Source organism: Dermacentor albipictus, chromosome 7, assembly GCF_038994185.2.
Source record: "Dermacentor albipictus isolate Rhodes 1998 colony chromosome 7, USDA_Dalb.pri_finalv2, whole genome shotgun sequence".
In the NCBI taxonomy this organism is placed as follows: domain Eukaryota; kingdom Metazoa; phylum Arthropoda; class Arachnida; order Ixodida; family Ixodidae; genus Dermacentor; species Dermacentor albipictus.
Genome location: NC_091827.1, coordinates 113,052,086 through 113,072,256, shown reverse-complemented (window position 1 = coordinate 113,072,256; position 20,171 = coordinate 113,052,086). Strand labels below are relative to the sequence as shown.

General features: G+C 45.1%; 1 protein-coding gene across 4 annotated transcripts in view; it reads right to left on the bottom strand.

The window, feature by feature from the left end:
• Window positions 1-16,729: 16,729 nt before the first annotated feature.
• LOC135907294 (uncharacterized) overlaps window positions 16,730-20,171 on the bottom strand; it is a 53,235-nt gene continuing 49,793 nt past the window's right edge. For 2 of the 4 annotated variants that reach the window (XM_065438984.2, XM_065438983.2), the window contains exon 4: window positions 16,732-16,964. In XM_065438984.2, coding sequence (XP_065295056.1) covers window positions 16,879-16,964 — 86 coding nt within the window. In that variant the 3' untranslated portion in view covers window positions 16,732-16,878. Of the gene's footprint in view, window positions 16,965-20,171 lie in introns of all 4 variants that reach the window. The other 2 variants (XR_011507547.1, XM_065438982.2) reach the window with 2 other exon arrangements.

Below are 20,171 nucleotides of genomic sequence, written 5' to 3'. Positions count from 1 at the left end.
GAAGTTTTATCCGACTGTAAAGGATGCTGCTTTTCATACAACACAAAAGGACAAAGTGTACAATTATTTGGCCTATGAAATGGATACATCAGAAGTGTGCTATGCAAGGGCTTAAGATGTGTGAAATATGGTACATGCAATTATAAGACAATGTTAAAGAATATGTGGTATCGAACATGCATGTAATTTGTAAATGCATGGCACATTTGAATTGGGGAGTGTTGCAGTCATATGCACAGTCTATAGGTGATAGCATTATTAAGCTCCTGCTGTTTCCTTTCTTCATTGTGAATTACACACACCGTTCATCTTGTGGCTAATGAACACGCACTGTATTCTTGCACATAGAAAGAACAAACAGCATGATGACGTGTATGCTGCATTAGTGTATTTTTTATTTACATGGTCCAAGAGCGGCACAGGTTGTCTTACGTTTTTGCCTATTTTGAAGGGACACAAAGTGCATGTTATAAGTCTCCTAATATGCACAGCACAATGTTTACTGCAATAATTTTATTCATGTTCCTGAATAATAAACAAAATATTAAACTGAAAGCTCCTTTATAAGGTGCCTTCTGTGGGCTCGACAGGAGAGCAGTGAGGGCACCGATACTACTGTTGCGGAGCAGCCCTCTGGACCTTTGCCACACTCTCAAGAGCACGTGCCTGGCGCTCGCCTACTGCCACCAGGCGGTTGAGTGGCTCCAGCAGCAGAATGTTTTGCTGCAAAAAAGTGTATTGGAATGAATCAGCCACGTACAAACCATTATTTACAAAGAAAAATGCTCGTTGCACTATTAGTACCAAGTGCCCTTAAATGTGGAAGCCTCTAGTGTAGTATGCATAGTAAAACAATGCGTTGGTACAACATTGCTTTATTTTTCAAAACTGGGGTTTTCTTTTTCAGAGCCAATTAGTGTGCTTTCAGAGATTAGTGTGCCAGCAGCTGAGGTGGCCCTGCACCTTCACGAGTCTCTACTGTCAGCACCTCAAACCTATTTTTGTTCGCTGCAAAACAAATGCCTCACCCTACAATCCCGTCTTATACGAGCTGATTGCATCCTATGCCTACAAACATCATATTCTTGTCCCATTACGCAATTTTCTACCATCCTTGGCTGTAGTTCTCTCTCCTTGACATTCATTCTGTAATGCTTATGTAATCACCTGATATGAATTGGCAACAAGTGATCGAATAAGTGCATGGCCTGCCTGCCGATTCCTTTCTTTTTTAATCTCAACTAGCATATCAGTTGCCACGGTTTACTACGCCACTGTCTTCCTGCCTTAATGCTATCTGCAACAATTTTTGTTACTTCGCTTTCTACACAGTCCTTGACATCTCAAGTTTCTTTGTTAACCTCCAGGTTTATGTCCCATATTGCATAACCGGTGGAATGCAATGATTCTAGACTTTTTTCAAGGATATCGGTAACGTGGCGATCACGATTCGGTAATGCCTTCCATGTGCTGTTCAACCCATGAAATTTTTGTATAAGTTTCCTGCTTTATATCAGTACTTGCTATTGATATTTCACTTGGATAAAGATACTCTTCCATAAATTTTCTAGCTTAATGTCACTCATGAATTTCTGTTGCCTTACCAAGTTAGTGGAGGTTACCTTCATCTATTCCATATTTTCGCGGGCCCACTTGCACGTAAAAGCACGAACACTCATTGGTTCTCACTGCCTTCTTTAAACTGCTGGACATTCAGTTCGTTACTACGAAAGTGACTTAATCCGTGCACTCTTATTATGCTAAATATGAAACAGTAGAAATATACTTATCTGCAGTTTGTCGAAGTCTCCTTCACTGTTTTGGTAGCGAGATCCATCGTCGGTACCACCTCGTCGCTTCGTAGCTATATAGGATGTCTACCTTTTGCCCACACAATGTAATGTTCGTGACGCTCGCAGTCACGCAGAGTGGAGGAACTCGGCGCACTCGCAGAAGCAGCACCGGACAAGTTGTTTCTTCAGCACTTCGCCGTGAACAGTAGGTGCGCGTTGCGATCTGTAAAATCGCCGAAGCTATTGGCAGTCTTACCGGGTGCACGGGAAGATTGCCCACGGAGGAACAGAACTATCCAAGAAATAGTGGCCTTCGTCGAGCCTGATCACTACGTCGCGCACTGCAAGCTCGTTGTACGGGTTTGTTTACACTGGGCCTCCCTGATGCTTAGCCGCCATGCTTGCCCGGTGAATGGATGTGATGACGCCACTACAGCGCTCCCTCGTGGTATAATGCGAAGGGTACTAAATTACAAATTAGTCTAAGACGCATTCAGTGCACATCTCGTAAGCTTCAAAATGCTTCTAAACCACGTTAAAGTAACTAATAATATTGTACTAAATGCATTTGTTTTACAACTTGCTTCTGCATGTAATGCACTCGGTGGAACGACAAACAAGTGAAAGAAGGCACGACCATGCACCGACGGTATGATCACGTGAGCCCCAGTTTGTCGACCGCCCAGAAGGCAACGCCCAAGAAATGATAGCCAGCCAGAGTGAATCTAGATAAACCAATGAAACTGGAGGCTTGTCGAAAGATAAACTGTGTCTCGGTACCATTCGTGCTTTCATTTTGGGGTGTCGCCAGAGCTCGTGAAGATCCCGAGTTTCGCCAAACTCGGCGCATCCTGCATAGCGCCCATGGAGTGCAGCTGTGCGCTTGTGAAAAGTGCGGCAATTCCACTGCCAGATCTCTAATTCTTCCACACTTTACAAATTATTTTCAGCCATGATGTATGGGTATATCCGTGTCGTCGCGATTCGCCATTGACTCTTTGCTCCTGCTCGTGGAGGCCGAGCGAGGGCGCTTCTTTATCGCCCTCTACAAGTTTCCCAAGGCTTCTTTTACGTGATGTCTTTGAGTTATTGATCACTCTCCGACGACAAGTTATACTTTCCATCATGAAACTCGCTAGGGGTTTATTAAAGTTAGCGATACCTTCCCTCAGAACAACATTCATTTGGGCTAAATGGTACATACTTGAATTAGGAAGGAACACCGCCAACTAAGACGATCACGAGAGGGAGAACGACGCAGGACAAGCGCAACCCTTTGGGCTGGATGGCGCTTGGCTTGCGTCGTTCTCCTTCTCGAGATCGTCTTAGTTGGTGCTGCTCCTTCCTAATTCAAGTATGATACTTTCCCTGTTTTCCTCTAACTGCGCCTGTATTTGCTACGTTAATTGATTGTTGTTATTTGGTGTTGGATTCAAAGTGCAGCTGGTGGTAGGGTTGTTTTCGTCCCTCCTCCCATTCCCTCCTACACTCGACGTCTCAGTCCCCCTCGGATTCTCAGTGTTTATAGAGGGTTTGTACCTTTTCTTCTCAGCACAGCCTCCAGCTGTCCCTATCGAAAGTTGTGGTGGTGGATGCAGCTTATCTTCTAGCCTTCTCCAGAAACTCGCCTCTTAACTACCGCCCCATCTCCCTAACAAGCGTCCCCTGCAAAATCATGGAACATGTCATCTACTCTCTTATCATGAATTTTCTTGACTTGAATCACTTTTTCCATCCCGCCCAGCACGGATTCCGCGAAGGTTTCTCCTGTGAAACACAGCTGGCCATTTTCCTGCACGATGTTCACACTAACCTTGACAGTAACATACAGACTGACGCAATTTTCCTGGATTTCTCTAAGGCCTTCGATAAAGTTCCTCATCAACGTCTAATATTGAAACTTATAAGACTTAATTTGCATCCTGATGTTTTGAATTGGATCATTGAATTTCTTAGCAACCGCTCCCAATCTGTCATTATAAATAATCACCTATCTAACCCTGTGCCAGTCACATCAGGCGTCCCTCAAGGATCGGTTCTTGGCCCCCTATTATTTTTAATATATATTAATGACTTACCTTCACATGTGTCCTGTAATATCCGAATGTTCGCCGATGATTGTGTCATTTATCGAACTGTACGTAACACCAGCAATCAAACAGCCCTGCAGAAAGACCTCACCAACATACTAACATGGTGTGACGATTGGTTAATGAAACTAAATGTACAAAAATGTAAAGTTATGTCTTTCACTCGTAGCAGTAATCCCCTGGTATTTCCCTACCAAATTAGAAGCATGCCTCTTGAACTAGCAGAGTCCTATAAATATCTAGGTGTCACTGTATGCAATGATCTATCCTGGCATAAACAAATTTCTAATATCATATCATCTGCTAATAAAACACTAGGTTTTTTAAAACGTAATCTCCGCCAGGCTCCTCAAAACGTAAAACTGCTTGCCTACAAGTCCCTTGTTCGGGCAAAACTTGAATATGCATCCGCCATCTGGAGCCCGCACCAAACATATCTTATCACCTCACTTGAATCTGTTCAGAACCGCGCTACTAGGTTCATTCACTCACAATATTCATATGATGTCAGTATTTCCGCACTTAAAACACAATCCGGACTAACATTACTATCTAATCGCCGACGCATTGCTAGTCTTGAGCTCTATCACAAGTTCTTCTTCAGTACCCTTCATCATGCGCCATACATCATTCCTGCAGCACGCATCTCTCACCGCACCAGTCATCCGCAGCAAGTCGCACGGCCACGTGCCCGAACCACTCATTTTTCCGCCTCGTTCATTCCTCGAGCAGCTAAAGACTGGAACGGCCTTCCTGCTGACATTGTTAGCATCACTTGCCTGTCTTCATTCCTACAGCGTGTGATTGATCACTTTGAATGTAATTTATGAAGTGTACCAAATGTGGAACTTATGTTAAACCCACCCCTTATGTAAAACCCCCTCCGGGGGTCTTTAAGGACAATAAACTGAACTGAACTGAACAAACATATTGCCGTCTGTAAATCATTATGCTCCTAGGTCATTTGTTTCCTGAGCTCCTTGACCTCTTGTGTCAGGCTGTTATTTTCTTCGAATAATTTTCATATCGTGGATTTTGTGCTGCTTGTGTGGTGGGAGATACTACCTCGCTCAGCTCACCAGATGTTTGTTTGTCCGGCCGGCGGCTTGCGGATCTTCTGTCTCCTTGGCCTGTAGAGTGCCCATCTTGGCTAGAGGTCCTCCACTCTCATTTTGTTTTTGTTTTTTTGTTTTTTAGGCTGGATGTCCCGTTAGGAGAAAGCACCGTGCTGTTGTTATTTTGCCACTGGTTCCTTGATCGGGATGTTGAATCGGAAATCGATGGGGTTTGCGATCTTGAACTCGACTGGTGCTGTTCATCCCGGTCTGAGCTTAACCATCGATGCTTGTGCAGTTCTCAGTCGAGGGAATTCCCTGTCTGCGCAGGCATCACCGGCCCACTCAGGTTGGCCTTCCTTCTTTTCTGGTCGCTCTATTCTCGATTTTCAGGGAGGAGCAACGCTTTTAAGTTTTTTATTGCATAAACTGGGTCTCCCGTGGGGTGCTCCCCGTCACAAATCGCACAGTTGGGGGTACAATCGTGTCCTAGCGTTGGGTCTCTTGCACCGTACTTGGAGCACACGTTGACATTTGGAACTCGACACACGTACGTTGGCTGTCCGGTTAAGAGCCATATCTTGTATTTCTGTACTGTTGGCTTGTATTGGTAGCAGATTAACTCTGCTCCCTTCATGTATGCCCTCCTCGGTAGTACGCTGCCCCTGAACATGATTATCACCGTCCTTCACGAGGCCAGCATTCTTGCTCTCTCAATTTTTGCTCCTTGTGTCCGAACAGACAGGTTCTCCATAAGGTCATTCTGCAAAATTCCAGCTGGTATCCCGTGAAATATTCCCCGCAGGACAGGTTCAGGACGGCCACGTTTTCGTTGAAGGAGTAAATTTGTCCCATGATGTTTATTTGGCGGATTTCTAGCAGCCAACTCGCCACGTCTTCGCTTGGCGCAGATATAATTACAATATTTCACCCTGGGTGGATCCACTACAGGAAGTCGTTGCCGTTGAAACTTTGTTGGCAGGCATCCATCACTGCCTTGGAGAGTTCCAGTCCCAATTAGTTTTTCACCAAAAGAACCATGTGTGGCATCACAATTAACTTGTTTAATTGATTGAAAACATTATTATTCCACCAAGCTGGGGTACCCGGCTCTTAACCTACACGCAGGTGGGGAGGACGAAACAGTCCGCGTGCGTTCAGGACATTGACTATTCACGGCCTCAACGGCCAGGCGGATTGCTCGACGCTGGTCGTCTTCAGCCTCGCTCTGCAGCATGGCATCCTAGGTTTCTCTACTGCGTTTCATCCGTCGGAATCCCTGCTTGGCTTGACTTTTTCTTTTTTCGGGGAGTGGATCGCTTGCTCATTTCTTGTTTGTGTTCGCACTCTTTTCCATGTCGGATTTCGGCTTCTTTAGCTGGTTCTTTTGTTGCCTACGCGAGAGGACGGTATATGCGAAGCGTCCTGGGTCCAAGCGCGGCGTTCCGAACGGTTCCCGTCGCTATTCTTGTTTCCGAGAGTTGCGTCAGCAGATGCCGGTTCTGCATCCGAACTTGTCTGTGGAGACGAGATTGTTCTCTCGTCCACTTTATTGGTTAGAAATTCCGGCGCTTGAGAGTGGCCGAGAAGCTGTTCATCGACTTCCATATGGCGAAAAAAGAAATAAAGCCCGGCTAGGCATGCTATTAGGCTCACGCGTTTCCCACTACTTTTTTATCGTTTTACACAAAAAGTCGCGAAGGTGAGGTAAACATCGCTCACCTTGAGTCCTGTGTTAGTGTCGGTAAGTGTCCAAAAATCACTGGTTGTTACACCGTGCACCCATACACACACAAAGTCGTCGCACCCCACACGTGTGAGAAGAGACAGCTTTAGTTGGGCGTCCGTAACCGCCCACGTGCGCAGGGCGTGAGGTTGTGCGTGCGTAGCATAGCGCGCGCGCACAATACGGCAATAGTTGGCCGGACGCAAAATTTGACAACGCGATTGCTCACTTGCACGCGTAGGAACCAGTAGTGTGCTACTCAGCGCCGCCATATGCCACCTTCTGAAATTCTGTAGCCGACATCAGCCGCGACGAAGTCAAACGCCAAGCCGGAGTCATATCTTCGGCAAGAGCAATATCGAAAATGCGCTCTCGTGGACACGCGAGAACACGCGAGAACGTCCCGCAAAGGCCATCGAGCCCGCAGCGGACGTTGCGCAGCTTTTGAAAAGCTGCGGGCGTTGGCAAGATAAAGCGCATGCTCCTGCATACTGCGCATGCGCACTGACGCCTCCGTGGGTTTGCTGCTTACGCAGAGCGGCTGCGGGCGCCCATGTGTCTAATATCCCGCGACGCGCGACGCCGGCCGTAGTCATCGTGAGGGTCCACGCCCTTACATGTGCTTCCAATGTGCCGAAAAGTATTTCTCGTAAAGTCAGTCCTGGTCCAAGATCGTGATATCTACGGCATCCGCAATACTTCACGAAGCAGGATATATGATTTTTTAGTTGGGTTTGAGCAATAATGCCCTCGAAAACCTTAGAGAAAGCGAAGCTCGATGCGAGTCCGTCTTCGCTGGTCGGCGCTTAACGCGGCCCTTCCAACATTGCAAAGAATTACAGACCAACGCAAACAGTAACTAATAAATTCAGAATACACAACGTACGCTAGTTCATGTTGCACGAGACATCTGTTTATTAGCACTCTTTAGGATTTCTTTGGGGAAGCGATTCCATTCATGCGATGTTTGAAGACAAAAAGGGCTTCAGAAAGTTAATGTAGCTGGATTCGATACCTGCTTTATACAGCTGATCAATGTGATTTGATGTACGAGGGACGTTCCGAAAGTAAGTTTCGTCATTATTTTGAAACAGAAGATGGTACGCCAGGTGAAACAAACAATCGTCATTAGGATCCATGCCCGTTGCTAGTTCAACGATGGAAGGAGCGTCAGCTGAGCAGTAATGAATGCGCAGAGCGCTGAATAAGAGAAGCACCACAACAGGCGTGCCCCGAGGTTATTCGAGTCCACACCTGTGCACTTCATTTAGGTGCGTGTGCAACCCCAGGTGGTCCAAATTTCCGGGGTCTCTCACTACGCAGTGCATCATAATTGGATCATTGTTTTGGCACATAAAACATCATAATTAATTTTTAATTATTCAAAGCACAACGATAGCAGTGAACAGAGTCGGTGATCATCGGGATCTCATCAGCAGGTCAAGCGCGTCGACTGTTATACATCACTCGTCGAAGGTTCTAGTGTTACCGCTGGTGCCCACGCGGTTTCCAGAAACTACCACACAATTCTTGTCGTGCATGCAGTCTGATGTTGGAAGCTTCGGCGAAAACATACACAACAGGTAGAATAAACGACAACATTCGCTAAAGTTCCGAATCATGCAGCCACGTCTTGCGCTGAACGATGACGTTTAACATTTGTTAGCCTGTCACAACGGTCACCGTAGAAAGGTGAATAAGCACACGTGTCAGTATAAACAAGTTTTGTCCATATTGGAGTAGACATGCCTTGTGTGGGATCCGTTTTGGGATGTGAGTGTATAAATGACTAGAAGAAGTTTAATTCGTCGTGGAAAGGTTTGACCTGGGGAGATACGAATGCCTTCCAAGTATAAGAAAAAGGAAAAAAGTACTTCACTGGGGTCCTTTTGCTTGAACAACGAAGCAGGTTATGCCTTAAGCTGTTTTACTCAACCTTCTAAATTCATATGAGAATGTGCTCATCAGACTATCCGAAGTAGAGCACTGCACGAGCAGGTTCTTCAGGCCCGGGTCCCGCCCAAGTCCAAAAGTGCCATGCGTTGGCCCGCCCGAGCCCGCCCCGCTGTTTTTAAACCTGGTTCGTACTAGGCCCGGGCCCGAAAGCTTCTAGCCCGGCTTGACCCTCGGCCCGGCTCGACCCACAGCCTTGCCCGGTTCTGTTCGCCGTTATCACTTGAGCCTATATGAAACTAGCGCGAGTTCTTAGTGATTGTGAAGATACAGTCTTGTGATCGACGGGCGCCGAGCGGTCTTCAAGCTGCATCAAGAATATCGTATTCCTCTGCGTCCCCTCTTGCTGCCTGTTTTAACTATTCGTGAAATGAACATTTAATTTCACTACCAGCTGACCACGCACAGATTATTATGTGACTATTTGATATGGAAACACACATTCAATGGACAGTTAGTAATATACGGAGAGATCAGGCTGGCAACAGCCACCGGGATATGCACAACGCCTGCTCACATTTAGGGAGAAAGATATAGAAAAGTAATGCGTTGAACACCATGTTCGCGTTTTACAGTATGATATGAATGGCAGTACTGCAATTTCAATAGTGTTGCGGCAATATAGTATAGTGAAGGCATAGGCTAACACTCCCGTACAGGCCACCAGCCATTGCATCTCACTTTTGAATCTCTTATAAACATGTGGATGTACACTTATTGCACTCTAGCCAATTAATATGGCGCGAATGCAAATTTAAATACGCTGCTCTGTTGGCTTTCAGGAATATAATACACGGCCACTAGAAGCTTTCTACACTAAACAGAAATTGGTGATCCACAAGGCTAACGCTCATGTGCAATCATACTTTCACACGGCACATGCCGGTTTTATTGGTTTATTCTGCTTCATTATAACCGTATCAGATTTTCAGTGAGCAATTTAGACGTCCCTAATTGTTACCAATATATAAAAATGCGTACTCTGTCTACTTCTATTTCACTACAGCGCATGTACAACGTAGGCAGCGTAGGTATTGCATTTTTGTGTCTTTTTTTTGCTGTCAGATTGGAATATGATCTGCGTGCTGTAGGAGTTGTCGGACGATCTCACCGCTGCTACCAGTTGTAGGAGTTGGAAAGGTTGGAGGACGTAGACAGGAACTTGGGGGGGGGGGGAACTAGGCGTGCAGGATTTATTTACAGAAATTTACATTAGCACAAGGTACATTCGACAGTCTAGCGTGACTCCCAAATGGAGCACGCAAGGCGAAGCACACAGCATAGAACGAAGCTCCAAACATGCAGCACAGAGCACGAGCAGACTGCTCACGAGCACGATCACAGAGGATGCCCTAGCAGCCGACAAACAGCTACTTATAAACACTCCGTTCTCTCTAGATCCCTAGGTGAGGGAAAACGGCAGTTCACCGCCAATTTGAAGCGTGCAACTTCATCGAAGTTGAGCCGCCTTTTTGGAGGAGGAGGGCTCACACACACACGTACGCACTGGTTTCACTGCCCCCACAGATGTGAGAAGCGCTTCGCAGAACTCGGGGCTTACGTCTTGAAAGGCGCGTGGGAAGGTGCCGTCAAATACCTTCCCTCGGGAACTCCCCCGCTGACGGCAGACCAGGTCGGCGGTGGCGAGTTCAGTAACAAAGCCAAGTTTGGCTGAACTCAACTCGGCCTTCCCGCGATCGAGAGTCGCTGACGCGGCGTATTGTCCTCCTTACACAGCAGGCATCGTGACGCCAAGAGGCTGGAGAAGGACGGTTGGTTCCTAGAAAACGCCAACCCTGCTGCTGCAGCTGGCTGAGAAACTTTGCATGTCGGCATCTCGGCAGGCCATTCTTAACAGTGTTCGTTCATTTAAGTTTGCAGGAACCGACCCAGTACTAGAAGAAAACATATAGAGGCTGCGAACACGATTGAGCCACTTAACGCGTCAAAACTACAATAAAAAATTTGCTGGGATAGTAAAAATTTTTTGCGTTGTTTTCTTTTTCACATCCCCTATCGTGTGCGTGCGATGACGGCAGCAAGGCGACGACGATATAGTGTCATGGCGGCGAAGATAGCATGGCCACCGATATAGTATCATTGCGATTAGCACTCTTTGCGAACATGACACGCCTTCAAGGGACTATTCATCTGTCTGTGTGTCTGCCCGTTTTTCCGCTCATTTGGGTCACTGAGTAGTCCATGGTCACAGCGTGAGGCTGCGGCGCTCAGAAAGGAAGGTTCTAACCACACCGTCAGACCAACTTCAGTCACTGGGTATGTGCCGCAATTCAAGGGACCGCTTTCACGCCAACTTCATACCAGGTTGGGTCAGTGAATATGTGCCGCTGGACGTATAAGCCGCTCTTTCTAAACCTGTTTGAAGTTAACTTGGGTCACTCCGTCTGTTCCACTCGATTTGTGCCACTCGTCAATGCACCCCCTCAAAGCCAACTTCGGTCACTTGGTATGTGCCACTCTTCAGTGAACCTCCTTCATACTAACTTGGGTCGCATGGTATGCACCACCAAGTACGTGCCGCTCTTAAGTGCTGTGCTAAGAATTATTTAAAAATTTCCCGTTGCTGGCAGGAGTCGTACCCGCGTGATATTAATTCAGACAGTCTTGTGTGATCATATATTATCACACACCCCGCGCACAGCCTTCGCGGCGGAGCCGTTGAGTGGCGCAGTGTGTTCACTGGGCAGAGCGAGAGAGAAACCTCTGCTGCATACACACCTCATATGCAACGCGTCTCTGTGGCGGCAGCACGGTTGGTCGTAAAATCGCTTCACTGCTAACCGCATTAACGTCGACATCCGTCATGAGATGGGTTCTGCCGGAATTTTCGTACTTGGGCGAAGAAACGTTATAGCCCGTTTCGAGGCGTTTTAGGTCGATCATGGTAGCGACCATGGTAGCGAACTGGCCAAACTCGGCTGGTTGGCGCAGGGTGCTGCAGTGTCACAGCGCCTCAGAGCAATGGCTTCCGAACTAGAGGATAACAGAGAGTGCTGCAGTCCGAAATGTAAAAGTAAATAGTTGCTATGCGCAGCGACACAAGCACCAAGCGTCCCAAAGCACTAGCTTTCACGAGCGAAGTAATGGTAGGATTATTGTTCTGGTAGTTCTTTGTATGCCATAAATCCTGCAAACGGGGACCTATTTGTGAACCATCATGGGTAGACGCGCCACTTGAGGCACAACAAAGGGCACGTAAAGAGAGACAAGAACACAGACAATGTGAAGCGCGAACTCTCAAGGAGTTTATTTTGACATGCGTCTGATGTACACATGTGAAACAACAAACAAGATATAATGAAGAAGAGAACCGGACGCAAATAACGAGCTGCACAGTGTTAAACCATTTTTATTTTATTTTTGTGTGTGTGTGTCCGCTTTAATGCTCTGCTATATACTGTGGTTTTAGATCTGTACATAAACCACATGTTAACAAGAAAAATAAACCAGTTTGAACTTCCCGGTTCACCTTATTTGTGTGCTTGTCGCTTCTTTTTTTTTTTTACGGCACGAGTGGAGCGTTTCGACCCGTGATGCTCTGTGCATGCATCTGTGGTCTAATCGGCAGAGTTTTTTTGGGGGAGGACTTTTTTTTTAAGCTGCTGCTATGGGTGTCGTGTCCTCTGCATACTTCAGTTTCAGTTTCAGTTTATTCGTCATTCAAAAAACAATGAGTAAACAACAAATAGTATGCAGACCAGGGTCCCAAAGTCAATGACTATAACGGGACCCTTGGTTCTAAAAAAAAGAAAAGGTGCGTACAAAACGTGGGTTAAAGCAGCAAATATAAAAAAGTACAAGGAAAACAAATGAATGCGCGTATTGCAATACATTGGTAAGAGAAAACAAACAAAAAAGTACATATATCAAAAAGCATAATTATACAGAGAACATGTTATAGGACATGAAACTATTTACAAAAAGAAATAAAGCATCTTAACTCATGTTTGAATACATTCAAAGATGACGTTAGTTTAACTGAATGGGGTAAGTCATTCCATACTTTTAATGCTGAAAACGAGGACGCCACTTTCCCATAGTTTGTGTTATATTTTGGTAATAAAAAGTTGTAATTGTGCGCAAACCTAGTGTGGTTGGTATTAGTGAGTAATTTGTAGTCCTCGAACTCGCAAGGAAGCTGTTTGTTAAGTAATTTAAAAAAGAAAACACTTAGATGATATTTAAACGAGCCAGATACAAGTAGCATAAAGTTTGCCTGGAGTAGCGGGAGAGCATTTGAGTAAAAGGAACTGTTGGTGATTATGTGAATAGCCTTGTTTTGTATGTGTTGACTAGACGAGAGGTGGCAGTTATACGTATTTCCACAGGTAGCAAGACAGCAATGGGCCGTCCAGCAGGCTCGCGCAGCGGCCGCCAGGTATTCCCTGTCGCTCCCTGCGTGGGAGACGCCCACTGTGCGCTGACGTGCGTCCTGCAGGACTTTTATTAAAGTTTTTCCAATCCAATGACTGTGAATGAACGCAAATCATAACGATAATAATGCGTGTTCTGAAAAGAATGCACGTGATTTTATGAGAGCTCTTATGCCGAAAGCTGTTTTCTGTTTAACAAACGCAATATGATTAGTAAATTTCAAGTGAGAATCTAAGTTTATGCCAAGGAACAAAACACAGTCCGCTGCAGGAATAAGGTGACTGTCGAGAGTTACTCGGGGGGAAAACGGTACGATCTTCTGCTTTGTGTTAAATAACATGAACTGAGTTTTGAGAGGGCTTAAAATTAAATGATTTAACTGACACCTTTCAACAACTTTTGCTAGTTCATTGTTCTGTTTAAGGAGTAAGGTTGCTAAAGAGTTATCAGACATGGAAATAGTAGTATTATTATTAGTATTAGTGACATTAGAAAGGTCAAGAACATCGGGTAAGTCGTTAATGTAAACGCAAAACAACAAGGGTCCCAGTATTGAGCCCTGCGGTACCCCTTGATTAACAACTTTTGAATCGGAATAAGCGCCCCCTACACAGACTGTTTGCTAACGGTCATTTAAGTAATTTTTAAGAAAAGATAAAGCTGGACCTCTTATACCTAAAGATTTTAGTTTGGCAAATAAAATTGTATGATTCACAGTGTCAAAAGCTTTAGTAAAATCTAAAAATACTGAGCTAACAAATTTACCACTGTCAATAGAACACCTTATGTAATCGGTTAAGGCAATAAGAGCTAAGCTCGTCGAACTGCCAGGACGGAAACCGAATTGGCAAGATTTGAACTACTTAAACTTTGTTAGGTAACTGTTTATACCTTTCAGAAATAATTTCTCGATAAGTTTACTAATGGAGGACAAAATAGAGATAGGGCGATAATTCGACACAAGAGATTTATCACCTTTTTTAAAGAGAGGAATTACTTTTGCCTTCTTAAGCGGACTTGGAAAGGTACTACATTTAAAAATTTGATTAACTGTGCTGCTTAGTGTTTCCGCAATGCAAGGGGCAACAAGCTTTAAGTGATAGGCAGAGACATTATCCAGACCTGGGCAAGTGTTGTTTTAGATTTATTATAGCAGAACAGACTTCATCGGCTGTGACGGGAAAACGAAAAATTGTATGATTGCAACGATTACATGAATAAAAAGAGGCTATCGGGCTATTGCTGTACACTTCATGGAAGTAATCACTGAATGAGTTAGCTTTGCAAGACGATGCAGTGCAAGTGTCATGTTTATAAGTCATCTTCTCAATGGTTCTACTAGCCTGAGGTGCATTCAAAAAGTCCTTGAAAAGTTGCCATTGTTTCTTAGGATTATTTTAGCTTTGCAGAATTCTTTCTCATAATGAAGCTGTTTTGATTTTTTGAGTAGGTTGTTCAACATGGTGCTGTATTTTTTATAGCGATGTGCTAGATTCACATTGAATGGCTGTTTTTTAGTCTTCCTGTAAACGTTATCTTTTTTACGCATGCTGTTTAACAAACCTTTTGTTATCCAGGAATTACGTGGAAATTTAAACTTTTTTGCATTTGACAGTTGTAGTGCTAGCGCACGCAGCTTTCAAAAATAATGAGCAGAATTTTTCGAGTGCCTCTTCAGGATAACATAGAGTACCAATTGATGACCAGTTGGTACAATTTCTTGTATTAACAAAGTTATCCCGGTCGAACCAGGATGTGAAGTAACTAGTGTCATAGTAAGGTTTTTCTGTAACAAAGGTAACGAAAATGGGAAGATGATCTGTGATAGACATGTCACTGACACCCGCACTTGGAGATGGTGTGATATTGCTTAAGGCGTGATCAAGAAGAGTATTAGTTCCAGAAGCAGAAAATCTAGTAGGAGAAGTAATTAAAGGCTCATGCCCGAATCCAACAAAACAATCGCTATATGATATTACTGAACTATTATCGGTATCCAGTAAATTGATGTTAATATCACCAACTATTAAAATCTGTTTATTTTCAGCTGAAACTTTATGAAGAATTGTGGTAAGGTTGTACAAGAAATCAGGAATAGATAGACTTGTCCTGTCTTTGTCATGCTGTACATAGAACTCTGGATATGGGCAAACGTCATTGCACATGAATTGCCACAAGTTAGCAAGAGCTGAGTATGAGAGAGCGAGTTCTGCAACAGGGATGGAACAGAACGCCTCCTCGCACGAGTACTCACGTGCATGACATCGCGGCTTTCCGGAACAAGTCAGTCAGTCAGTCAAGAACTTTATTGAGGCCCTGAGGGGGTTTAAGCCGTTCGAGATCGCACGCGGGGAGCTCCTTGGGCCGAAACCATAGGCGACGCCCAAGTCGGGACGGGAACGTGGTGACGCTCCGCCAGTTCTTGGGCCCTCTGGACGGCCTTGAGTTGGAGTTTGAGGTCCGGGCTTTTGAGGGCTTCTTCCCATTCGGGCTTACTGGAGAGAGGGCCCTCTGGTAACGCGGTACATTGCCAAAGCATGTGCGAGAGTGAGCAATAGGGTTCTGGGCAGTCTGGGCAATTTGCTGGGATCTCTGAATTGTAGTGGCTTAATAGGCCTCGTGACGGATACGAGTCCGTTTGCAGCATTCGAAACGCGGCCGCCTGCGCGCGCTCGAGTTTGACGTGCGGGAGTACAACTTTTTCTTTTTTGAACGGTTTGTCACGCAATATGTAAATGTCTATTAGGTGCCCCACAGGCTGCTATAGCCACCTTTAAAAGGCGTCTGAACGTTCATGAAAATCTGCCGTTATGCTGATATGCTCTTAACAAACAAATAAACTGCTCGTTCAAAAAAAAACAAGATAGATAGGTATATATACAGTGTGCTTTTTGTAAGGGCTTATCACGTCATCGACGATTGGTTTCTGCATGAGATCACAGTTTAAAATTATTTATTGCGCAAGACGCGTTGAGTGTGTCTTCTTACATTGCTACTGCGTCTCAAGTGTTTCATCCCTTACTATAGCGGCCCCGTCGATAGAGAGTTTGGGTGAAAGCGATAGGCTTGGCAGGAACTACTCGAAGTGCGTGTTTCTAACGGCTGTGTTCTAGTGTTTAGCCCTCATGATATGGTTCACCCGAATTCTTTATTGATCTGAATACTTCCCGATTTAGAACTTGCACTAACACACACGCCGACTCGGCTACCCACACTGGGCTTCTCCATCTACTTTTCCCGCACCCTTCTGTGGCGACTACCCCCAGGGTGATTTCCTCGACTGCAAGAACTTTATCCGCCACACTACACCAAATTTATTCTCACCGTGGGCTTGAAACCTCCCAGGCAGGCTTACTCGTCACGGAGCAGTTGTATTGCGGAGACACTGTGTGGAGGCGACGACTGGCCCATCGGCGACCTATGCCTGCCACAAAACCGCCATAGATCATTCGGGAATACGTTTGTAATTATTGTCGGACATCGGCGTCGAGAGCGATCGTCCAACAATTCTTCTCGACTTCGTCCTGGCTATAACCTGATCCCGCGACACTACTTGCAAACTCTCGTCGCTTGATGCCATGAGACAGCCAATTCTTGGCTCCATCCGCCAAACCACCGAGATCTACTGGTGTACTTTGCAAAAACCTGGCTATGTATCTCAGCGATTACGCAATTGGCCAAGTTTAAAAATAAAAGCAAGAACGAGAAACCGTCCCAGCGTGCATCCTGAGCAAGGTCTTTTGTCGCTGCGTTTTATTCTTGTTCTTGGCTTAACCACTACCAACCGCCTAACCACCGCCTTCGTTTCAGCTTTATTGTCCCAAGCGCACGTGGCCGCAGGAGGGCACTGACGCCGAAGTGCCTCGTCACGTCGGCCTCTCCGTGTATTCAGGGCTACCAGTGGGGCGCGAACTGTTGTGACCCTTGGAAGAATGCTTCGACTGCGTGCCACCTGCAAGATCGTAAGCACGTTTAGACAAAGAAAGCTTTTTCGGACTTCCAATGTAATATTTTTGTGTCTCGCTACCTTTGTAATCAATAAAGCAACTTCGCGGTGGATCCGACAAGGTGTGAGCACCGTTGTTGTAATATATAGTCACTGTCCAGCAATCTAACCGACATTTTCTACAAATACAGATATCAACATTTCAGCGTTTGTTGCGTTTCCCTTATATTATGAAAAATCTCCTCGCTCATTTTTTTTTTATTAGAAGACTTTAGCCGTGCCTTCTCCGAGTTTGTTTTCTCCACCGTATGAGAGAGAACGGGTAGATAAAAACTCTATATTTGCGAATCTAGATCTTGAACAGGCATTGTATTAACGCTGTCACTAATCGCTGACAAGGCAAAGCTTGGTAACCAGCACGGCCACGGCTGATAACGGTGGCGTGCGCAGCCTCGAGGCACTCCTCGCTCCTCCGTTTTTTGTGATGGGCATGCACCCCTCTTCAATGAACCTCTTTCACCTCAACTTGAGTCAATGGTTAAGTGCCGCTCCTTATTTCTATATTTCAGTTATTGTATGTATTTAAAGCCCCGAATACAATACGTAAAGCGGAGGAAAATACAGGGCATTAAAGCTATGTTCATAAAGTAAATACACAGAACGAATAAATATATTAGCAGTAACTATACAATAGTAATTATAAAATAGTAAAATTCCGAACAAACTTCGGAATTTTGATCGAAAGTCAAGTATAACGCAGATCAAGCTCGATATTTCTTTACAGCCCCTAGACATCCGCAGCAAGGTTGCTTTGCTCTGTTTATTTCACAAATATGTTCATTCCGATAAGCCATGCATATTACCCCTCCGTACGTCCTCAAGATTACATAATCATTTTTGCTTCAAGCGCATTCTCGGTAAAACCACTGCTTTCAGTTTATCTGCTGTACCTCGTGCCATATCCCACTGGAATAGTCTTCCCGATGATATTGTCACAATATCATCATCATTATCATCAGCCTGGTTACGCCTGCTGCAGGGCAAAGGCCGCTCCCATACTTCTCCATCTACCCCGGTCATGTACTAATTGTGGCCTTGTTGTCCCTGCAAACTTCTTAATCTCATCCGCCCACCTAACTTTCTGCCGCCCCCTGCTACGCTTTCCTTCCCTTGGAATCCAGTCCGTAACCCTTAATGACCATCGGTTATCTGCCCTCCGTCACGATAACTGATCGTAAAATATTTTGTGAACACCTGTACGTGCTTTTTACATAATCTCCTTCCTCTTGTATATCTGCTATGCTTGATCATGCTGTGCTTTGTTCTGTTCTTTAGTTCATCCACTGTACAGTTGTCTAAGGTTTATTTTTGAGTTGTTTCCATTGCACTTAACAGTTCTTTGTAACATTGCCCCCCTTACTCAATGCCCGACAAGGCCTGTAAGGTGTTTTCTCAATAAAATAAAATAAATATATAAATCAAGCATATAACAATCATTCAGAATTCTTAATGAGGAAGCGTATATTTATAACTTAATGGCTTTATTAGAAAAACAAAATATAGTCACGTGGGCTACCAATTCAGTGGTGCTCCTGTAAGTTAAAAGGTAGCTATTACGAGGGTTGTGTTTGGTCAATGTGATGGGATAGTAATTGTCTAAAATATATTCGGTCGCTGAACGAATGCGCGAGCCGACGCTGCCAAGAAAGGCGTTCCACAAGGATGTATTGTTCAGAATATACCAGTCCCTCGGTGCTGAGGTGCGTCCACGAATGTGCGGTATAAGTTGACTGTGGTAAAGACACCGCGAGGTTCTTGACGGTGCTTTGAGTAAAGGGTGCCGGGACTGCCTGCTGTAGAAAGAAAAAAGAGAGAGGGATGGAAAAGGCTATTCACTGAACATCTTTAACGCCTACTCAAATTACTGGACGGGCGCCACTGTGGAAGTGCCATTCTTGAATAAAAATGAAAATCCTTTAAAATGCCTTCAGTGTTCAGCAGCATCCAACACGCGTCACACGCTCTCCTCCAGCACGGCAGCTAGACGCTTTCACGAGTTGCGCCACGAATGCAGTGGACATGTGTTGTTCTTCAATGAAACTCGTTTACGGCAACTGGGCCAACTGGATACGTGCTGTTCCTGACTGCGAAATTCGGCACAACCCCATTCTCGATGGCTGTCGACGATAATGCGTTTAACATTGAACCAACACAGCGACACCACGTATTGCCATCGCCCGCCGCGGTGGATTAGCGGCTATGATGTTGTGCTGCTAAGCATGAGGCCGCGCTAGCAAATCCTGGCCGCGGCGGCCGCATTTCGATGGGTGCGAAATGCAAAAAACGCTCGCGTCCCATGCATTGAGGGTACTCAAGATCCCCTGGTGTTCAAAATTCATTTGGAGTCCCCAACTACGGCGTACCTCACAATCAAATTGTTGTTTCGCACGTAAAACTCCAGAATTCAGTTCATCGTATGAGTCACCTGGGTTAACCTGGGTCATGTATATGCAGTCAATCTTGTCTGAACAAATATTAGGACGCGCATCACACAGGTGCTTCGCGGCGGCGCCGATAGATGGCCCAGTCTATCCAGAGGGAAGCAATCATTGATTACTGTTTGTTGAGAGAAGGAATTTATAAGTTGAGAAAAGTGGTCCTTGATGAGGAAGCGTAAAGCAGCATATGGAGTGACCATAAATGCATCATTTTTGAAAATATATTATGTAGTTGGGAAAAGGAGCAACGACCGAAGAATACCCAGTCCATGTTTGAAAGCTAAACAAATAAGAAATACGTATAGTCGCAGGAGTCGAGAAGTAACTTGGCAAATGACTAAGCGATGAGCGGGAATATAGTGAGCTTCTAAACGTATTAGTGAGGGAAATGAAGAAAGAGAAGCCGCACATTTGTTCGAAAGGAAAATGGAAACCGAAAAGCTGGTGGAATGGGGAGATAGGGGAAGCATTGATGAATGGCAGAAAGCATCACGAGAGCATAGACAGGCAAGAAAATTGCAGTTGTCGAAGGATGAAGCAGAAAGAAAATGGGAAATACGACTGCCGTAATACGTGAGAAAAACAACGCACCTAGAATATTTTGGAAGTTTCGAACCACAATAACTTATTAAACAGGAAGTCTTCAACAGTACAACACATCGCAGACGAACACGGAAACAAGTTGGAACGGGCCGCGGCATTATATTACATCCGA